The 20,069-nt window shown below is 49.7% G+C and overlaps 1 protein-coding gene across 1 annotated transcript in view; it reads left to right on the top strand.

Annotated features, from left to right (window-relative positions):
* Positions 1-18,786, top strand: part of LOC309556611 (uncharacterized protein) — a 72,916-nt gene extending 54,130 nt beyond the window's left edge. The window contains 17 exon segments of the mRNA XM_082259047.1: positions 166-303; positions 557-676; positions 1,996-2,157; positions 2,760-2,852; positions 4,778-4,930; positions 5,006-5,092; positions 5,178-5,336; positions 5,549-5,692; positions 6,358-6,510; positions 7,227-7,376; positions 7,561-7,716; positions 9,280-9,438; positions 13,018-13,137; positions 13,221-13,355; positions 13,739-14,012; positions 14,113-14,237; positions 18,164-18,786. Of these exon segments, the coding sequence (XP_082115173.1) occupies positions 166-303; positions 557-676; positions 1,996-2,157; positions 2,760-2,852; positions 4,778-4,930; positions 5,006-5,092; positions 5,178-5,336; positions 5,549-5,692; positions 6,358-6,510; positions 7,227-7,376; positions 7,561-7,716; positions 9,280-9,438; positions 13,018-13,137; positions 13,221-13,355; positions 13,739-13,746 (1,937 nt within the window). The 3' untranslated portion in view covers positions 13,747-14,012; positions 14,113-14,237; positions 18,164-18,786.
* Positions 18,787-20,069: the final 1,283 nt, after the last annotated feature.

The raw sequence follows: 20,069 nt of genomic DNA, 5'->3' as shown, positions 1-20,069 counted from the left end.
CTTTGATGGGCAGATCTTTCCTCTTTGGTGGGCGGATCGCTCCTCTCTGGTTGGTGGGCCGATTGCTCGTCTTTGGTGGGCAGATCGCTCCTCTTTGGTGGGCAGATCGCTCCTCTTTGGTGGGCGTTGTGTGTTTGGGTGGCTTAATAAGAGTTCTGTCTGCAGATGGAAAATGTCCTCTGATGAGCGTAAGAAACTGTGTGAGGAAGATCCCCAGCTGTTGGGCCCCTCCTCCTCCTGTACGTGGCCCTGCCCCCACCTCCACCATCCCTGAGCCCTACCACACCCACATCGGCACACAAGGTGAGTACCGACTGTTCCTCTGTAAAGTAGCCATGATTCAGGGTGGTGAAATCTCCATGAGAGGGGAGAAGAGTGGGGAGGATGCGATTGTTTTAATGAAATCCCCTTTGCTGAGTTCTAGGGATTTTTTTTGCACATATTAATAATTGGCCCCTCCCATGTGACTGCCCCCGAGGGTCCTGGTTTGTTTGAGTTGCCGGTTACACTCGTCATGTAATCTGATTTAATCACGCTGTGTTCGCACTGTGTGCAGGTGGCGGCATGTCGGGGAAGATAGTAGAGGTGAAGGAGGAGAAGAGTCCGAGCCCCATTCCTACACCCACCAGACAGTGGGTCCCGCCCCCTGGGACCCCCGGCAGTCCTGACCAATCAGGTGAGAAACCATTAAAACTTTCCTGTAAGCTTCATAATTATTTTACCATAATTAGGACCATCAATTCCTCCCACAGAGAATACAGAGAATGACCTTTTACATCCTCAGTACACAAAGTTGTTCTAATAGACTGAACTTGCTAAGTCCCCAAATTCCCGGAATATCTTGTATTAAAAGTAATCGCTCCAAAAATCAACCGGTTTTCATAAAAGACACCTAGGAACCCCTGATATCAGAGCACTTCCTGTGCCTGGGCACCCCTGATATCAGGGCACTTCCTGTGCCTGGGCACCCCTGATATCAGAGCACTTCCTGTGCCTGGGCACTCCTGATATCAGGGCACTTCCTGTGCTGGGCACCCCTGATATCCAGGCACTTCCTGTGACTGGGCATTCCTGATATCAGGGCACTTCCTGTGCCTGAGCGCTCCTGTTCTGTATCCTCACAGCTGTATATCTACAGTGTGAGATCATCTAAGGCTCTGCTGTCCCTGACTTCTGGTCTCTCAAGATTTGGAGTGAGATTTTGGTGATGTCATTACTGTTCTCCTTGCTAGAGGCTGACATTAAAGCAAAGCTCTGCCTCTAGCAAGATGGCCGCCTCCACCCAGAGACAGTGCAGAATAAGACATGGTAGGTTGTCAGGAATGGAGAAAAGATCAGCTGCAGGAAGACCACAGACAATGTGACTAGTGCTTCCTCCTTTGCCTGCTGTTTTTAGGCTCAGTTTCCAGACCTCAGCTCCTCCTTCTAACCTCCAAAGTCAAATCACCTGCAAATTTTAAAATAAAGCTATTGCTAAAATAATAAAATAAAATAAACAGCGTCCCGATTTCTGTAGCTTCTGGGAAGCTTGGGTGGTGTCACTGCTACCTCCTGGGATATCCTGCAAAAATATTCCCCTGCAATGGGCTGTAGTGCATTCTTAGCTTGCAGATGCCACTTGCAGCCTGTAGATGGCAGTGTGTCCCTGCATAATATTGTAATTGCCGGATACAATTGCAGTATTAAAAAAATTCAATAAATGATTCATGGAGTTACAAAGTAACCAATACAATAGTGATACTGCTAAACCTGACCTGGACATCCAGGCTTCACTTGTGATGGTAATAATGCTTGTGTATGGAACTAGTACCTAATACCAGAAAATTGGTGGGGGAGGGGAGGACAGATAGCCTAGTGGGGTGTAAATAATTTCCATATATATGATGGGATTTGTGACCTATAGAATCATCTTCTGGGTCGGCTCTGATTAGTTTAGTTCTGGATACCCCCTTGGAGGTGTCCCCCTGTGTGATCACTCTGCCATTTTCTGACTAGGAACGCCGTCTACAAACGTCCACCTCAGCGGCCTTATGAGACTCATGGAGGAGATCCCGGTGGCGGAATCCAGTAGCTCTTCCCGCGCTATGTACAGCATCGCCATCGGACACTCCATGATGAGGAGACCCGACAGAACCAACTTCCTGTCCTACTACAATGGTGAGTTCAGGATTGTGGAGACCTTTAGAGCAGAGGCTCCCAACCTTAGTCCTCAGGTAACCCCAACAGGTCATGTGTTCAGGATTTCCTTTACCTTGCACAGGTGCTGGATATTCATTACAGCGATTTTATCCAAGGGAGATCCCCAAAACATGGCCTGTTGGGGGTACTTTGAGGGCTGAGGTTGGAAACTGCTGATTTAGAGGTTCTACGTTGTGGGGTGAGGTCTCCTTCAATCACACAGTGTGCCATAAGTGACAGGAGGCCAGGGTGGTAGATACTTACCTAATGGCCTCCATGACAACCCCTTCCTATTCTCCTTAGCTGCCCCCGGAAAGGTGATATTCAGGGGGTGTGTGAGCCCCTTTTACCGTCACATAGGGGCCCTTTGAAGACCTTTGTGTAGACAAACATAAGATAAGCTGTGTGTACCCGAACATTGTGGTTTTCCATCCTAATACCCCCCAATGGGAGTCTGGCTAAACTGCTGATGGGTCCTCTTTGTTCTGTATAATGGAGTCTTCGGAGATGGGCAGTCAGTGAGTAGCTGTGTGATATTTGGGGTGACGGCTGATGATCCCCGTATCTTCTTTCCTTTGCAGATGACGGCATCTTCCAGGCCGAGCTGAACGATAACACAGTGGCGTCTGTGGATTCGGTGTACAGCGACGATACCAGCCTGTCCTCCGAAAACTGTGAGATCTGTTTGTCTTATAACAGTTATGGCGGGAATATATTGAGCATGGCATATCACCCTGGGGTGGGGGAAGGGGTATTTAGAGATGCCTACTGTCCTTTCTTGGGAACCCGGGCTTAGTGACCCAGCAAGTACTGGAGCCAGGCAATCATGCTGTGACTTTATGGTAGGCAGGACAGAGCAGAAGTCTCCTGGCCTGTCAATCAAGGTGTGATGTCATGGTGGGCGGATCAGAGCTGAAGTCTTCCAGCCTGTCAGTCATGGCGTGACGTCAAGGTGGGGGGGGGGGGGGAGAGCAGAGGTCTCATGGCCTGTAAATAAATCATGGTGTGATGTCATTGTGGGCGGGTCAGAGCATGGTGGACGGGTCTCCTAACCTGTGAATCAAAGTGTGATGTCATGTTAGGCAGGACAGAGCAGAAGTCTCCTGGCCTGTCAATCAAATCAAGGTGTGATGTCATGGTGGGCAGGTCAGAGCTGAAGTCTTCCAGCCTGTCAATCATGGTGTGACGTCAAGGTGAGGGGGACAGAGCAGAGGTCTCATGGCCTGTAAATCATGGTGGGTGGGACAGAGCAGGTCTCCCGGCCTTTAAATAATGGTGCGATATCGTGGTGGGCGGGACAGAGCGGAGGTCCCCCAGGCCTGTCAATCATGGTGGGCAGGACAGGACAGAAGTCTCCCAACCTGTCAATCAAGGTGTGATGTCATGGTGGGCGGGTCAGCGCTTAAGTCTTCCAGCCTGTCAATCATGGTGTGTTGTCATGGTAGGTGGGACAGAGCAGAGGTCTCCTGGCCTGTAAATCATGGTGTGATGTCATTGTGGGCGGGTCAGAGCATGGTGGGCGGGTCTCCTAGCCTGTCAATCAAGGTGTGATGTCATGGTAGGCAGGACAGAGCAGAAGTCTCCTGGCCTGTCAATCATGGTGTGACGTCAAGGTGAGGGGGACAGACCTGTCAGTCATGGTGGGCGGGACATAGCAGGTCTCCTGGCCTTTAAATCATGGTGTGATATGGTGGGTGGAACAGAGCAGAAGTCCCTCAGGCCTGTCAATCATGGTGGGCGGGACACAGCAGAAGTCTCCCGGCCTGTGATGTCATGGTGGGCGGGACAGAGCAGAAGTCTATCGGCCTGTCAGTCATGGTGAGCGGGACATAGCAGGTCTCCTGGCCTTTTAAATCATGGTGGGTGGAACAGAGCAGAAGTCCCTCAGGCCTGTCAATCATGGTGGGCGAGACAGAGCAGAAGTCTCCCAACCTGTCAAACAAGGTGTGATGTCATGGTGGGCGGCTCAGAGCAGAAGTCTCCCGGCCTGTCAATCATGGTGTGATGTCATGGTGGGTGGGACAGAGCAGAGGTCTCCTGACCTGTCAATCATTGTGTGATGTTCTGGTGGGCGGGACAGAGCAGAAGTCTCCCAGCCTGTCAATCATTGTGTGATGTTCTGATGGGCGGGACAGAGCAAAAGTCTCCCGGCCTGTGATGTCATGGTGGGCTGTTAAGAGCAGAAGTCTCCCAACCTGTCAATCAAGGGCTTGATGTTATGGTGGGCAGGAAAAAGCAGGAGTTTGAGATGCCCGAGCTCGCACAGGTTTACTGGCTGGTAATTGGCTTGTTACTGTCATGTGATCCTCCATACCTGGAAATACCAGGTCTTTTCCTTGCTGCTGGCAGTGGTGGGGAATGTGGAGGGAGGAGGGCGGCATTAAAGGGCACCTTCACTTTTTTTAGACCTTCTATTTTATGGGACCTTCACGCCCAAATACCTATTCTGCTGGTCCCAGAGGGGGACTGAATGGACAAATCGCAGCTTTGCTGTGTGTTCCCCTTTTGAATGGCTCCTTTAAAGACTCTCCCTTCTGTAGTGATGATATTCAGAGGCTGTTCATGGTAACATGTGGTTTTCTGTACTTCGCCCCCTCAGTGGATCCCTCGTATTCAGCGATCGGTGGGCTGCAGCGGGTGGTGAGTGAGTTTGCAGAGCTGGGCTCGGTAAGCCCTTTGGTAGCGGTGTCCATACCTCCATCCACCAGCACCCAGGAAGGACACGGACCTAAGGCCAAGGAGCCGACACCCGGTGAGTGCCATTTGTAGCCTTCTCCCGATCTTCGGACCCTGTACGGCCGGTACTAATGTCCATCCTCCTCCACAGGTTCCGCGCCTCGTTTGAACGATGCCAGGAGGGGGTCACAGAGGGGGATGCTGGTGAGCTCAGCGAGCGCCTGTTCCGCTGAGGATGGTGAGAGCCGTAGACCAATCAGAGCTCTTCTTGATGTCAGCTTTGTTTATGATTTGTATCATCCAATGGCTCATCTTCTTCACAGGGGAGGCTGCGTACGCGGCGCTGTGCGGATTACAGAAGGTCGTCCGCGGCTTCAATGAGCAGGAATGTGTGAGCCCCTTCTCAGCGGTGCGGAGTGCCCCCCATCATGGTGGCCTGCGGGAGAGTCTGGCTAAGAGAAGTTTTACCCAGGAGGAGGAAGGTGATGACCAGCATTGGGGTTATGAGGATGGGTTATATCTGGATGGGGAGGGGGAAGGGTGCACTCAGGTCCCAATTTTTTCTCCGGGATCCATGATTGGTGTTTTTGGATGGAGCGGGGGGAGGGTTCTGAACTGTGGGTCCCTGTTGAGGTCATCCCCCATTAGCAGCTCATTTCTGATGCCCAGACTCCTCTCTGTCTCTCCCGCCCAGGGGAATCTCCACGGCTTCCGGATTCTTCTCCACGGCTTCCGGATTCTTCTCCACGGCTTCCGGATTCTTCTCCACGGCTTCTGGATTCTTCTCCGGCGGCAGCCACTCGCTTCCTGTGTGAGGGATCCTGGCTCCCCAAGGCTGGTGAGATGCTGAGAATGGCGGGAAGTGTGCACAACCTCTCCAGTTCTAGTGACCCCTCAATGTTTCCAGTTATAGTGCCCTCACTATGTCTCCAGTTGTAGCGCCTCCAGCACACCTCCAGTTGAAGCGCCTCCAACATGTCTCCAGTTGTAGTGCCTCCTGTTGTAGTGCCTCCAGTTGTAGCGCCTCTACCATGTCTCCTGTTGGGACACCTCCCCCACCATGTTTCCTGTTGGGACACCTCCCCCACCATGTCTCCAGTTGTGGCACCTCCCTCACCATGTCTCCAGTTGTGGCGGCCCCCCTCCACCATGTCTCTAGTTGTGGCGCCCCCCGCTCCACCATGTCTCCAGTTGTGGCGCCCCCCGCTCCACCATGTCTCCAGTTGTGGCGCCCCCCCTCCACCATGTCTCCAGTTGTGGCGACCCCCCCCCCCCCCTCCACCATGTCTCCAGTTGTGGCGCCCCCCCTCCACCATGTCTCCAGTTGTGGCGCCCCCCCCCTCCACCATGTCTCCAGTTGTGGCGCCCCCCCCTCCACCATGTCTCCAGTTGTGGCCCCCCCCTACACCTTGTCTGCAGTTAAAGCGCCCCCACCTCCAGTTAAAGCACCCCCAATGTGTCTCTGCTCTCTGTCTCTGATTTTTACTCGCTCTCTCCCCATAGACTCCTCCTACTCTGCCCTCAGCGGCCTACAGAAGGTGGTGAATGGCTTCTCTGATCTCGGTTGTGTCAGTCCATTCTCAGCGGTCAGCACATCCACCAGTGAAAGCGCCATAGAAATTTGCTCGCGGAAAAAGAGTGAACTGCAAGCCCAGGGTGAGGAGACCGAAACCTTTCTACCTGTCTGTAAATTTCATCTGAAAGTTCACCATTTCCCAGAAAATCCCTTTTGAAGGACCCCATGAAGGATTCATGAGATCCTATTGGGTTCAGTGTCCCCCTGCTGGGGCTCTGTGATGAGTATTAGACATATGAGCGGACAATCAGCCAATAAGAATCTGTAATATCAGGGGGTCATTTATAGTGTCTGACCTGATTATTCTGTATCCATGTTGAAGCCATCTTTATTTCCCACAATGCCTCTGTGTCCCAGGAATCCACAAACACTAATACACAAGTGTTTGTAGACATTGTCTCGGTACTTTGGGCCCAGCTGGGTCCTTTAGAAGTATGGTGTTAGTCCTTGTTGTAGTATGTTGGCCCCGGCATGCGTCCTTTGTAAATATGGTTACAGTCCATGTCTTAATATGTCGGACCCCAACCCCGGTTCTTTATAAGTATGGTGACAGTCCTTGTTGTGGTAGGTCGGGCCCCGGCTAGGTTCTTTATAGATATGGTGATCATCCTTGATGCGGTAGGTCGGGCCCTGGCTGAGTCCTTTATAAGTATTGATGACAGTCCTTGTTTCGGTCTGCTGGCCCCTTTATATGTATGGTGACAGTCCTTATCTCTGCATGCCAGGCCCCGGCTGGGTTCTCGCTATTATTCAATGTTGGACGCTGTGTGTAAATGATATGTTCTCTCCTGTGCAGACGCCCCCGGTTCTGCTCTCTGTGGGCTGAAGAAGGTGGTTAATGGTGTTCCCGAGAGCAGCTGTGAGAGCCCGGCCACGGCGTCCAGTAACCCGTCCAGTGTGGGAGAGCCGGACCCCGGTGTGAGGTGGAGATGTGAGCGAAGTGAAGGTTAGTCGGTTCATTTTCAAATCAACATCCCCAATATAATAACATGTGATGCCCATGGTGCAGGGTAAACAGACTCCATGATAAATGGGCCTCCTATCCCGTGTATTTGGGGGGAGGGGGGCATTGACTTGATTGGCTGTCTGTGTCCAGCTTGGGTCTCATTCTGTATATCTGTGTCTTCCAGTCCACACTGACTCTGCACGCTCTCATGGACCATCCAACACTCCACAAAGGAATCCTCCCCGACCCGGCAGTCATTGTATTGACCTGACACAGGAGGAGGAGCTAGCAGGGGCCAAAGCCAGAACACCCAATCGTGACAAGCAGAGCCTCAGGAACGGTAAATGCTTCCTCCATCTACTGGACAATGTTTGTACTTCCTGGGGGGTCCTTCTCTATGGAGCATGTTCATGGGTGGTCCTTCTCTATGGAACATGTTCATGGGTGGTCCTTCTCTGTAGAGCATGTTCATGGGTGGTCCTCTGTGGAGCATATTTATGGGTGGTCCTTCTCTGTAGAGCATGTTCATGGGTGGTCCTTCTCTATGGAGCATGTTCATGGGTGGTCCTTCTCTGTAGAGCACGTTTATAGGTGGTCCTCTGTGGAGCATATTCATGGGTGGTCCTTCTCTGTAGAGCATGTTCATGGGTGGCTCTCTGTGGAGCATGTTCATGAGTGGTCCTTCTCTGTGGAGCATGTTCATGAGTGGTCCTTCTCTGTGGAGCATGTTCATGAGTGGTCCTTCTCTGTGGAGCATGTTCATGAGTGGTCCTTCTCTGTGGAGCATGTTCATGAGTGGTCCTTCTCTGTGGAGCATGTTCATGAGTGGTCTTTCTCTGAGGAGCATGTTCATGAGTTGTCCTTCTCTGTGGAGCATTTTCATGATGAGTTGTCCTTCTCTGTGGAGCATGTTCATGATGAGTGGTCCTTCTCTGTGGAGCATGTTCATGATGAGTGATCCTTCTCTGTGGAGCATGTTCATGATGAGTGATCCTTCTCTGTGGAGCATGTTCATGATGAGTGATCCTTCTCTGTGGAGCATGTTCATGATGAGTGGTCCTTCTCTGTGGAGCATGTTCATGATGAGTGGTCCTTCTCTGTGGAGCATGTTCATGATGAGTGGTCCTTCTCTGTGGAGCATGTTCATGAGTGGTCCTTCTCTGTGGAGCACGTCCATGGGTCATTCTTTATGGAGCATGTTCATGGGCGTTCCTTCTCTATGAAGCATGTTCATGGGCGGTCCTTCTCTATGGAGCATGTTCATGGGTGGTCCTTCTCTGTGGAGCATGTTCATGGATGGTCCTCTGTGGAGCATGTTTATGGGTGGTCCTTCTCTGTGGAGCATGTTCATGGATGGTCCTCTGTGGAGCATGTTCATGGATCGTCCCTCTCTGTGGAGCATGTTCATGGATCGTCCCTCTCTGTGGAGCATGTTCATGAGTGGTCCTTCTCTGTGGAGCATGTTCATGAGTGGTCCTTCTCTGTGGAGCATGTTCATGAGTGGTCCTTCTCTGTGGAGCATGTTCATGAGTGGTCCTTCTCTGTGGAGCATGTTCATGAGTGGTCCTTCTCTGTGGAGCATTTTCATGATGAGTGGTCCTTCTCTGTGGAGCATGTTCATGATGAGTGGTCCTTCTCTGTGGAGCATGTTTATGATGAGTGGTCCTTCTCTGTGGAGCATGTTCATGATGAGTGGTCCTTCTCTGTGGAGCACGTTCATGGGTCATTCTTTGTGGAGTTTGTGCCTGGGTCGTCCTTCTCTAAAAGCATGTTCATGGGTGGTCCTTCTCTATGGAGCATGTTCATGGGTGGGCCTTCTCTATGGGGCATGTTATAAATATTCTAATACTTTAATAGATCCAGAACATTCCGTACTGTAATGAAATAACTTTTTGTGTAACAGACCGAACCCCAGAATCATCCAGCAGCCAGGCTGTGAAGCCAGTGGGGGGGCGGACCAGACCCCCTGCCAGCTCCCAGCTCATCGATCTGACGGAAGAGGAGGAGGCGCCTCTCAGGCACAAAGTACCAAGCTCAGAGGCCGGAAGGAAATCTCACTCCGGTAAGAGGACGGGGAATAGAAATCTGGAAATGATGGGACTGCTCAGACCCAGGTATGTCCCCCATTGCTGTGTGACCAGGTCCTGCTACCCCTCAGAAGCTGCCAATCATTGAATGGGGTGACAGACCTGAAATGCGTAGCCTTGTCACCCCCCATATTACCTGCAGCCATAGTCACACTGGTGACCTCTAGCAAGCTTGTGGGGTTTCCTTGACAAATGCCTTCTGATCTCAGACCTGGAGGTGGAGTCAAAGGCCATGTGATGCATTGATTAGGAACACTGTGTGCATCGATTTCATTCAGGACCGCCACATAAAGATTGAATTTACCCAGAAGCCCCCTCTTTCCAGGGAAGGGATGTCCCATTCTCCATTCTTGGTTTTAGGGCTCATTTACACTTGCTTGGACACACATTAAAGCTCCTACCACCTCAACATGCTTTTTTTGATGTTTTTGTGATTCTTTAACCACTTCCCGCAAACCAACGTATCTGTCCCTGTACGTCGGCTGGGAGAAGTGGTTGTAGCGGGATGATAAGCAGCTGCAGGCGTCACCCCCATACCGTTTTTTTAGAGCCGGCGGTCGGCTTTCTGGAGATGACAACCGATGCGGCTCAGCAGACGCTCAGCCGTTATTCCAGCGAGTGGGAGGGAACGTCCCCTCCCTTTCTGCCACCTTATGCGGCTCTGCCTAGGTATTCCGTCCCACCGGGAGACCAGAGCAACCAGCCGGCATGTCCACCGGCTTGTTGGAGTCCCAAATGAAGCCAGATTCTGCTTCAATCGGTCTCCGATCATGTAACCCGGAAGCGGCGTCCCTTCCAGTTTATTCAGCTGCCAATGGTGCCGATTGAAAAAAGTGACAGTATTCAAAAATGCAGATTTTGGCATTTTGAATACATTGAAGTGCAGTGGAGGGGTTTGGTGTCTTTTAGACCCCCGATCCCTCCTTAAAGAGGACCTGTCACTGCCTATTACTGTCACAAGGGATGTTTACATTGCTTGTGACAGCAATAAAAGTGATCAGATTTTTTAATTTTTTTTTTTAAAGTGTTAACAAACATTTTTTTTTAAAAGCATCCCCATGAGCTTACGCACGAACGCATACGTAAGTGGCGCCTGCAAATGTAAACAGTGTTTAAATCACACATGTGAGATATCGCCGCAATCGTTAGAATGAGAGCAATAATTCTAGCCCTAGACCTCCTCTGTATTTCTAAACTGGTAAATGTTAAAAAATGTTTAAAGCGTCGCCTATGGAGATTTTTAAGTACCTTAGTTTGTCGCCATTCCACGAGTGTGCGCAGTTTTAAACCGTAACATGTTGGGTATCATCTTTCACATTATACAAAAAATTGGGCTAACTTTACTGTTTAGTTTTTTTGAAGGGAGTAAGAAAGCCGGTATGTCCTGGGCCGGTTAGTATTGCTCCTGGATGTAATTGGTAAGCAATGGTGATGGTGGTGGGAGGGCCTTTCCTCCTGGGTTGAGTTCGTCCCCAGTTGAAGGCAGGCTCTCCCTAAGCTGTCTAAGTTCTGATGCCTCCTGGTAGGGATGGACTGCACTGGTCTGGCCGAAGCCCGTGGTGTACGTGCCCCTGGGGTGCCATAATTCTCACTGGTGGGGGAGCTCACCTTGAGTTTTTGGCACCTTGGTCACTGCACCATACACACTTTTTCGCACCTGCCTCTAGGGACGGCCTTTTGGCCAGGACCAGAGGAATTTTTTATTCCGGGCCGAATGGCCTGTCAAGGTCCCGCACCTTGACTCCACTTCCGCTTCCCCACCTGTGTGTTTGTGTGTTTTTTTTTTTTCTTTGTGGTTTGTCACCTTTTCTTTCTCACTTTTTCACGATGAGTAGGGTGTGGGTCCTCGGGCCTACCTTAAAAGTCTTGGGAGGGGGTGGATATGGCCTTCTGGCTTAGTTTGCCCTCTCTCATGGGGTCTCCCTTCGGGGGAGCCCCACCTAGTACTTGGGGTGGGCTGTTTCGGCAGTCCTCCCAGAGAACGGGGTTTGCCTGGTTTCTGCTGGGCAAACCACAGTGAGTACCTCAGTCCCTGTCAGGAGTCTTGCGCCCCGGGGGATCAAGGTCAGGGTCCGTCCTCTTCGGAGGTGGACTTTTCGCACACCCTGTGCACTTTTTGTGTTCTCACGTTTGCGTGTGTGTACTTTTTTATGCACCTGGTGTTAGTTTGAGTGTTTTCACACACCACGGGCTTAAAAAAAAAAAAACTGTTTAGTTTTTTTTAAATTCAGTGAAATGTATTTTTTCCAAAACACTTGCATTTGAAAGACCGCTGCGCAAATACCGAGTGACAAAAAAAATATTGCAACAACCGCCATTTTATTCTCCAGAGTCTTTGTTAAAAAAATATAAATAATGTTTGCGGGTTCTAAGTCATTTTCTAGCAAAAAAATACTGATTTTACATTGTAAACAGCAAGTGTCAGAAATAGGCCCGGTCCTTAAGTGGTTAATGAAGCTTGGCAAATACCCTGTGTTGGGTGTGTATTGATTTTCTATTTGTTTTAAAGGGTTCCAGTACAACCCCAGCTCAGTAGTACCCCCACTCAGCAATCTCATTGGTACCCTCTTTCAGCAGATCCTCTGCTCAGTAGTAACCCCCAGCTCTGCTGATCCCCCACTCTGTAGTATCTCTAGCTCTGCTGATCCCCCCACTGAGTAGTAACCCCGTGCTCTGCTGAACCCTTGCTTAGTAGTAACCCCCAGCTCTGCTGATTCCACACTCAGTAGTACCTCCAGCTCTGCTGATCCCCCACTCAGTAACCTCCAGCTCTGCTGATTCCCTGCTGAGTAGTAAATCACAACTCTGCTGATCCCCCACTCAGTAGTAACCCCCAGCTCTGCTGATCCTCTGGTTTGCTGTTCCGCCTCTCTCTCCCCACCCACCTCCCACTATATTGCTCTCACGCTGCTCACCATGTGTGGCATTGCTAGTTTCTCCTGCTCTGGTCTGCTGATCCTCCGCCTCTCAGTCCTCTCTCTCCAGTTACTATTCACCTTCCCCTATAATGCTCCCATGTTGCATACAACATGTGCTAGTTGCGATGCTCCAGTCCGGACTCCGCTCACCTTCCTGCTGTTCCACGCTGCACACCAGATTTGACGTCTGCACCAGACACTCCCAGAATATATACACATGAGCCAAACGTGACTGCTGATGGCGTCTTTCCGGTTGGCCTGTTGGTTTCCCAGTGCATCCTGGGATATCCCATTCCTGCAATACGTCCAAAACAAAGCGAGGCTAAAGCTGAATAAAAGCCTCTCAAAAGCTGCAGGTGCTGTAAAGGAGCGTTGTCATAGACTTCTATGGAGGCTTTGGAGAAACTTTGAAGCACCAAGAAAGTGACATGGGGGATCATTGTTGAAGTGAAGCAAACACAACGTGTGACCAGGACTGTAAGGTGACCATTTTATTTAGAGGGAGGAGCTTCGATTGTCATTCAGAGTGCTTTAAAAAAGTGTCCAATGCCACATTTAGAAGGCAGTGTAAACAAGACCTTAGGGTTCTGTATTATCTCTCGGAGGCTCTAATATGTCTACTTTCTCCACTCTCAGCCAGTCCACATAAAGCCACCTCAGACAGGAAGCACAGAGCCCCCATCACCACAGCCAGGACACGGCGGGTGGGTGCAGACAGGCCGCTGGACCCGGGGCCCTCCGGAGCCCGCAGAGGAGGTGAGGGTGATATTGGTGTGCGGATGGTCTGTTGGTGTGTGGCTGCCGCCATCTCACATCCCGTATGATTGTGTCTTCTCCAGGAATCCCCGCCGTGAATGAACACATCAGTGGCCTGGAGAAGCTGCTGAAAGGAGTGCCAACGTTTACCCCACCGAATACCCCCAGCGGGCAGAGGCGTAGCGGGAGCTGGTGGTTTAAAAGCACGTCCCCTCATGGTAATGTATGGGAGGGTAAGGCTGACTCGTTGGGCCCCACCCATTAAAATTGTGTAGTCTGTATTGTTTGTACAGGCCAATCAAATTGTAACTGTCCTTCTGTAGTGGTGGGTAACTGTCCGTTACATTGTTTCCATCTTTCTCTGGCAACTACAGAACCACCACCTCCATTTTATAGAGGCAATGGGAAGGTGTTCTGTAGTCCTGTCCTAGGATGACATTGCTGCTACTCCATAGATACAGTACACTGACCGTTGTCACCCTAGAACAGGAAATGGACAAATTGGACTGTAATTGTGGTTCAGGAAAATGGTGTATGGAGTGAGCAGAACTGGGAGCTCTCAGATGGAAGTTTAGGCTCAATCTCTCCTCTTGTCCTCCAGAGACGTGAATGGCCGCAGTGATCACCGTTACTGGACATGAATGGGCGAGGGAATGGGGCGTGATTGTGACCTCACAAAAGCATTTTATTGGAAGAGACAGAACATTAAGGGGGCATCCTGCCAATCACATGGATCTCACAACACCGGGAGGAAATCACCGACAATCTCAGAGGGTTTACAGACATTAACAATAACCTGGAGGGATACCGGCCGGGGGCCATGACAACCAGACCAGCCGCAGATGGGGAGGGCAAGGCGGATGTCCAAAGTGTTGGTGAGTACCTGTGGCTGCAAGCGGTCAGATCTGAGGAAACTGAAGCCTATTGGATTGTGTTTTTTTATTTTCCTGAATTCATGTTACTTTATCTCCACAGGGGGCGCTGCTCCATAAACATGATTCCAATAGAAGGCCATTGGTGTGGCAGACAAGGCTTCAGATACGCCATCTATACTCCACGTCACTCGGAGCAGCTAAGACATGGTGGATGCCCTGCTTATGGTATATATACTTACTTCGGTGAAGAGTGTATTAAAGGGAACAGATACTCCTTAGAGACATTGTAGACAATTGTGTTTTGTAACTGATTGGTGAAGACCCCTTTTTTTTCAGCAGAACTCCCCCCTCCAGTGTACAAAGCCAGCTCCATAAAGACATGGGTTGACCAGTTTGGACTAGCTCCTTAAAGACATGGGTTGACCAGTTTGGACTAGCTCATAAAGACATGGGTTGACCAGTTTGGACTAGCTCATAAAGACATGGGTTGACCAGTTTGGACCAGATCCATAAAGACATGGGTTGACCAGTTTGGACCAGCTCCATAAGGACATGGGTTGAGCAGCTTGGACCAGCTCCATAAGGACATGGGTTGACCAGTTTGGACCAGCTCTAAAAAGACCTAGGTTGACCAGTTTGGACCAGCTCCATAAGGACATGGGTTGACCAGCTTGGACCAGCTCTAAAAAGACCTAGGTTGACCAGTTTGGACCAGCTCTAAAAAGACAAGGGTTGAGCAGCTTGGACCAGCTCCATAAAGACATGGGTTGGCCAGCTTGGACCAGCTCCATAAAAACATGGGTTGGCCAGCTTGGACCAGCTCCATAAAAACATGGGTTGGCCAGCTTGGACCAGCGTCATAAAGACATGGGTTTTCCAGCTTGGACCAGCTCCATAAGGACATGGGTTGGCCAGCTCCATAAAGACATGGGTTGGCCAACTTGGACCAGCTCCATAAAGACATGGGTTGGCCAACTTGGACCAGCTCCATAAAGACATGGGTTGGCCAACTTGGACCAGCTCCATAAAGACATGGGTTGGCCAACTTGGACCAGCTCCATAAAGACATGGGTTGGCCAACTTGGACCAGCTCCATAAAGACATGGGTTGGCCAGCTTGGACCAGCTCCATAAAGACATGGGTTGACTTCTCATCCAACATCAGTACCTGACCTCACAAATGGGCACAGATTCCCCCAGACACCCTCCAAAATTCTTGTGGAAAGTCCTTCCAGAAGAGTGGAGGATGTTATAGCCACAAAGGAGGGCAACTTCATATTAATGCACCAGTTTGGACCAGCTCCATAAAGACATGGGATGACCGGTTTGGTGTGGAGGAACTGGAGTGTCCTGCACAGAGCCCTGACCTCAACCCTACTGAACACCTTTGGGATGAATGGGAACACCGATGGTAGGCCAGGTTTTCTCTTCCAACTTCAGTACCTGACCTCAGAAATGGTCACAAATTCCAACAGACACCCTCCAATATCTTGTGGAAAGCCTTCCTAGAAGAGCGGAGAATGTTATTGCCACGAAGAGGGGCAAATCCATATTAATAGTTATGGGAGGGATGACTGCATATTAATGGCCATGATTTTGGAATTGGATCTTCAATGAAGTCATATAGGTGGGATGGGTCAGATGTCCACCAACTTTTCTAAGCGAACAACTATATACGTTCACTGTGATGGTGTTTCTCCATTCCCTTGGACCTCTGGATGAAGTCCAGTGCTGATTGGCACACTTTCATTCTATCGACTGCTAGATGCGTCTCCTCTCTGAGCTTTTCCTTAGTACGCTGCATCCTTTCTGTGCCATTCTGCTGAAGTGTCTTGCTAGACTTGATACCCCCAATAAGTGTGCCCCAGTTTTCTGATAAACATGATATCTGACTTCTGTGTTACCTCCTAAGTGTATGCAAAACTGGGTCAAACCCCAAGGCATTAAAACTGCTTTTATTTACCTTTTTGAGACTTGATGTCATTGAAGCCTAGAGTACCAGGTAAAACGTGGCAGTGCCACTATGTGTTAGTGGAATTGGCAGTAACCCTTTTGTTTTTTAAGGCTGACAAATGTGCAAAACCAGTTTTTCCTCTTTTAAATACTGTAACTGTATATGACAATAGTGGTATTAAACAAATGCACACTGCCCTCTACAGGCTGCAGTGGTATCTGAAGGCTTATTTTTCCAATGAAGCCTACAGGTGATCACTCTTTTAGCTTTTATATAAAGATAATTTTATTGGGAACTACTCTGGTTCCCCACTATCAGTGGGTAACTGAGCAGTCAATGAGAGCCGGGATTGAGAGCCCCCCAGCCGTACATACCTGAGCTGTCAATGAAAGTCGGGATTGAGAAGCCCCCCAGCCGTGCATACCTGAGCTGTCCGTGACAGCTGGATTGAGAGTCCCCAGTCGTGCATACCTGAGCTGTCAGTGACAGCTGGATTAAGAGCCCCCAGCTGTGCACACCTCAGCTGTCAATGACAGCCGGGATTTGAAGCCCCCAGCCGTGCACACCTCAGCTGTCAAATGACAACCAGGTTTGAGAACCCCCAGCCTTAAATACCTGGTCTGTCAATGACAACTAGCATTGAGAGCCCCCAGCCTTGAATGCCTGATCTGTCAATGACAACTGGCATTGAAAGCCCCCAGCCGTCCATACCTGAGCTGTCAATGACAACTGGCATTGAAAGCCCCCAGCCGTCCATACCTGAGCTGTCAATGACAACTGGCATTGAAAGCCCCCAGCCGTCCATACCTGAGCTGTTAATGACAACTGGCATTGAGAGCCCCCCAGCCCTCCATACCTGAGCTGTCAATGACAACTGGCATTGAAAGCCCCCAGCCGTCCATACCTGAGCTGTCAATGACAACTGGCATTGAAAGCCCCCAGCCGTCCATACCTGAGCTGTCAATGACAACTGGCATTGAAAGCCCCCAGCCGTCCATACCTGAGCTGTCAATGACAACTGGCATTGAAAGCCCCCAGCCGTCCATACCTGAGCTGTCAATGACAACTGGCATTGAGAGCCCCCCAGCCCTCCATACCTGAGCTGTCAATGACAACTGGCATTGAAAGCCCCCAGCCGTCCATACCTGAGCTGTCAATGACAACTGCCATTGAGAGCCCCCCAGCTGTCCATACCTGAGCTGTCGATGTCAACTGGCATTGAGACCCCCCAGCCATCCATACCTGAGCTGTCAATGACAACTGGCATTGAGAGCAGCCAACCGTCCATACCTGAACTGTCAATGACAATTGGCATTGAGAGCCACAAGCCCTGCATACCTGAGCTGTCGGTGACAACTGGTATAAAAGCCCTCAGCCGTGCATACCTATGCTGTCAATGACGGGATTGAGAGCCCTCAGCCGTGGATATCTGAGCTGTCAATGACGAGATTAAGAGCCCTCAGCCGTGGATACCTGAGCTGTCAATGGCGGGATTGAGAGCCCTCAGCCATCCATACCTGAGCTGTCAATGACAACTGGCATTGAAAGCCCCCAGCCGTCCATACCTGAGCTGTCAACTGGCATTGAGAGCCCCCCAGCCGTCCATACCTGAGCTGTCAATGACAACTGGCATTGAGAGCCCCCCAGCCGTCCATACCTGAGCTGTCAATGACAACTGGCATTGAGAGCCCCTCAGCCGTCCATACCTGAGCTATCAATGACAACTGGCATTGAGAGCAGCCAGCCGTCCATACCTGAACTGTCAATGACAATTGGCATTGAGAGCCACAAGCCCTGCATACCTGAGCTGTCGGTGACAACTGGTATAAAAGCCCTCAGCCGTGGATACCTGAGCTGTCAATGACGGGATTGAGAGCCCTCAGCCGTGGATATCTGAGCTGTAAATGAGGGGATTGAGAGCCCTCAGCTGTGGATACCTGAGCTGTCAATGACGGGATTGAGAGCCCTCAGCTGTGGATACCTGAGCTGTCAGTGACAACTGGGATTGAGAGCAGCCAGCCATGCAAAGTGCTGACTGCTATCTCTGAAAGTGGGTTCTGCTGCAAAACGTTAATGAATAGATTGTGGGTGGTTAGGGGTTTATTTATTAACTGGTTTGTCTGTAATCCTTCGTATTGATTATATTATATTTGAATATTTGACTCTTCAAAATCCTCCCTTTTTTTTTTTGGTCACAGGGTCCGCCTTTTTCTCCGCCCCAATACATGATCCTTGAGTATTATTGGACTCTTCCTGATGTCATCTCCTTCCCTGCTGTTCATTGAACTGGTCTTAACTACGAGGTACGAACTCTGAGTCTGCAGATGGCGCTGTTTGCAGAAAGGCGCGGGATTCGCCGGCATCGCTCCTGTACCTGGCACCGGATCCTCCGCAGCTCACCCCGGGCCCCCCCCCCCCCCCCACTATCAGCATTCTGCCATAACCACGTCGCAGGCCAGGCGGCTTCAGAACTGTTACAGAGATGTCTATTTTTCTACAAGTCACTTTATGTACATAGAGGGGACGTCTGACTGTGACAATCTGTATAGATGTATAGAACTTCATCCCACGGGATAACAGGGTCTGCCGCTACAGAGACTGAATCTTACCGTGTATAGATTATTTTGTGTGTTCTCGTTTTCTTTTGTTTTTTATACTCCCGGCTGAAAAGTTTCTTATATTTTACACCCAACAGATTTGGTCAAATCTGGGTATTGTGAAGGGCCAGTAAACGCAGATTATAGGGCGGCTTATGCAGTAGAGTTATATGTGACGTTCAGCAGTACATAAAGGACAATTTATTATTATACCGCAAATAACCAATGAAAATGATCTTGCCAAGTGTTCGCCGAAAAAAAAAATGTATGTGCAATTGCTGCCTTCTTACAATATAAACATATAACAACCCATAAGCGTAGTAAGATCCCCCCCCCCCCACACCCGTAGCGCATTCAGTAATAACTTAACCAGTTCCCCTTCGGCCTATAAACAAATGACGGCCGGGCGGTGCATTTACCGTTCCAGGTGGACGTCCAGTGACCTCTATTTCGGAACGCCCCATGGGCAGCGCTTCGGTGCAATCTATTACCCGCTGTGTCCGAATGACTGATTGGGTGTACCCGCAGCAGCTGGTACCATGTGATCACTGTGACCAATCACATGAAAATTGTACACAATGAATGTCATTCATTGTGTTGATCTCTATGATCAGTTACAGTGATCACATGGTACAGACAGGGCCAATCTCCGTCCATTTTGGAACGCCCCATGAGCCACGCTGTGGAGTGATCGATCACCTGCTGTGTCTGAATGACTGATCGGTGTACCCGCTGCAGCTGGTACCATGTGAACAGAAAGAAGAGGCGCCTCTAAGTGTGGTACCATGTGATCACTGTTGACCAATCACAGCAATATCACGTGACAATTGTACACAATGAAAGGCTTTCATTCATGCCATTCATTGTGTTGATCTCTATGAGTGGTTACAGTGATCACATGGTACAGACAGAGCCAATCGCAATCCATTCCAGAGCGCCCCAAGAGCCGCATGCGGTGCGATCTCCTGCTGTGTCCGAATGACTGATCTGTGTACCTGCTGCAGCTGGTACCATGTGATCACTGTGACCAATCACAGCAAGATTACATGAAAATTGTACACAATGAAAGGCTTTCATTCATATGCCATTCATTGTGTTGATCTCTATGATCGGTTACAGTGATCACATGGTACAGACAGGGCCAATCACATTCCATCTGTACCATATGATTAGCTGTGGCCCTGTACAGCTAGCTACAATAGTAAACACTGAACGAATCGATTTTGTTAATTGAAAATAATTGCTTATAACCGTGAAATTCACTGGTATCAGCAATCGTAATGTGAAAAAAAAAAAAAAGATCACTTCCTTAGAGTAGTACAGTGTTAGTTTCACTCTATTGCTCTGGTCACAGAGTGTTTTAAAAAATGAAAAAAATGTAATAAAGAAAAAAATGTGAAAAGATTTTAAACCTTTTTTTTTTTTTTTTTTTTTTTACATACTGCACTGGTGACAGTATGTTTAAAAAAATTGTGAAAAATAGTCTTTAAATTTTCTTGATTTCTTA

Source organism: Pelophylax lessonae, assembly GCF_965119305.1.
Source record: "Pelophylax lessonae genome assembly, chromosome: 5".
Lineage (NCBI taxonomy): Eukaryota > Metazoa > Chordata > Amphibia > Anura > Ranidae > Pelophylax > Pelophylax lessonae.
This window is presented reverse-complemented; position numbering and strand designations above follow the sequence as displayed.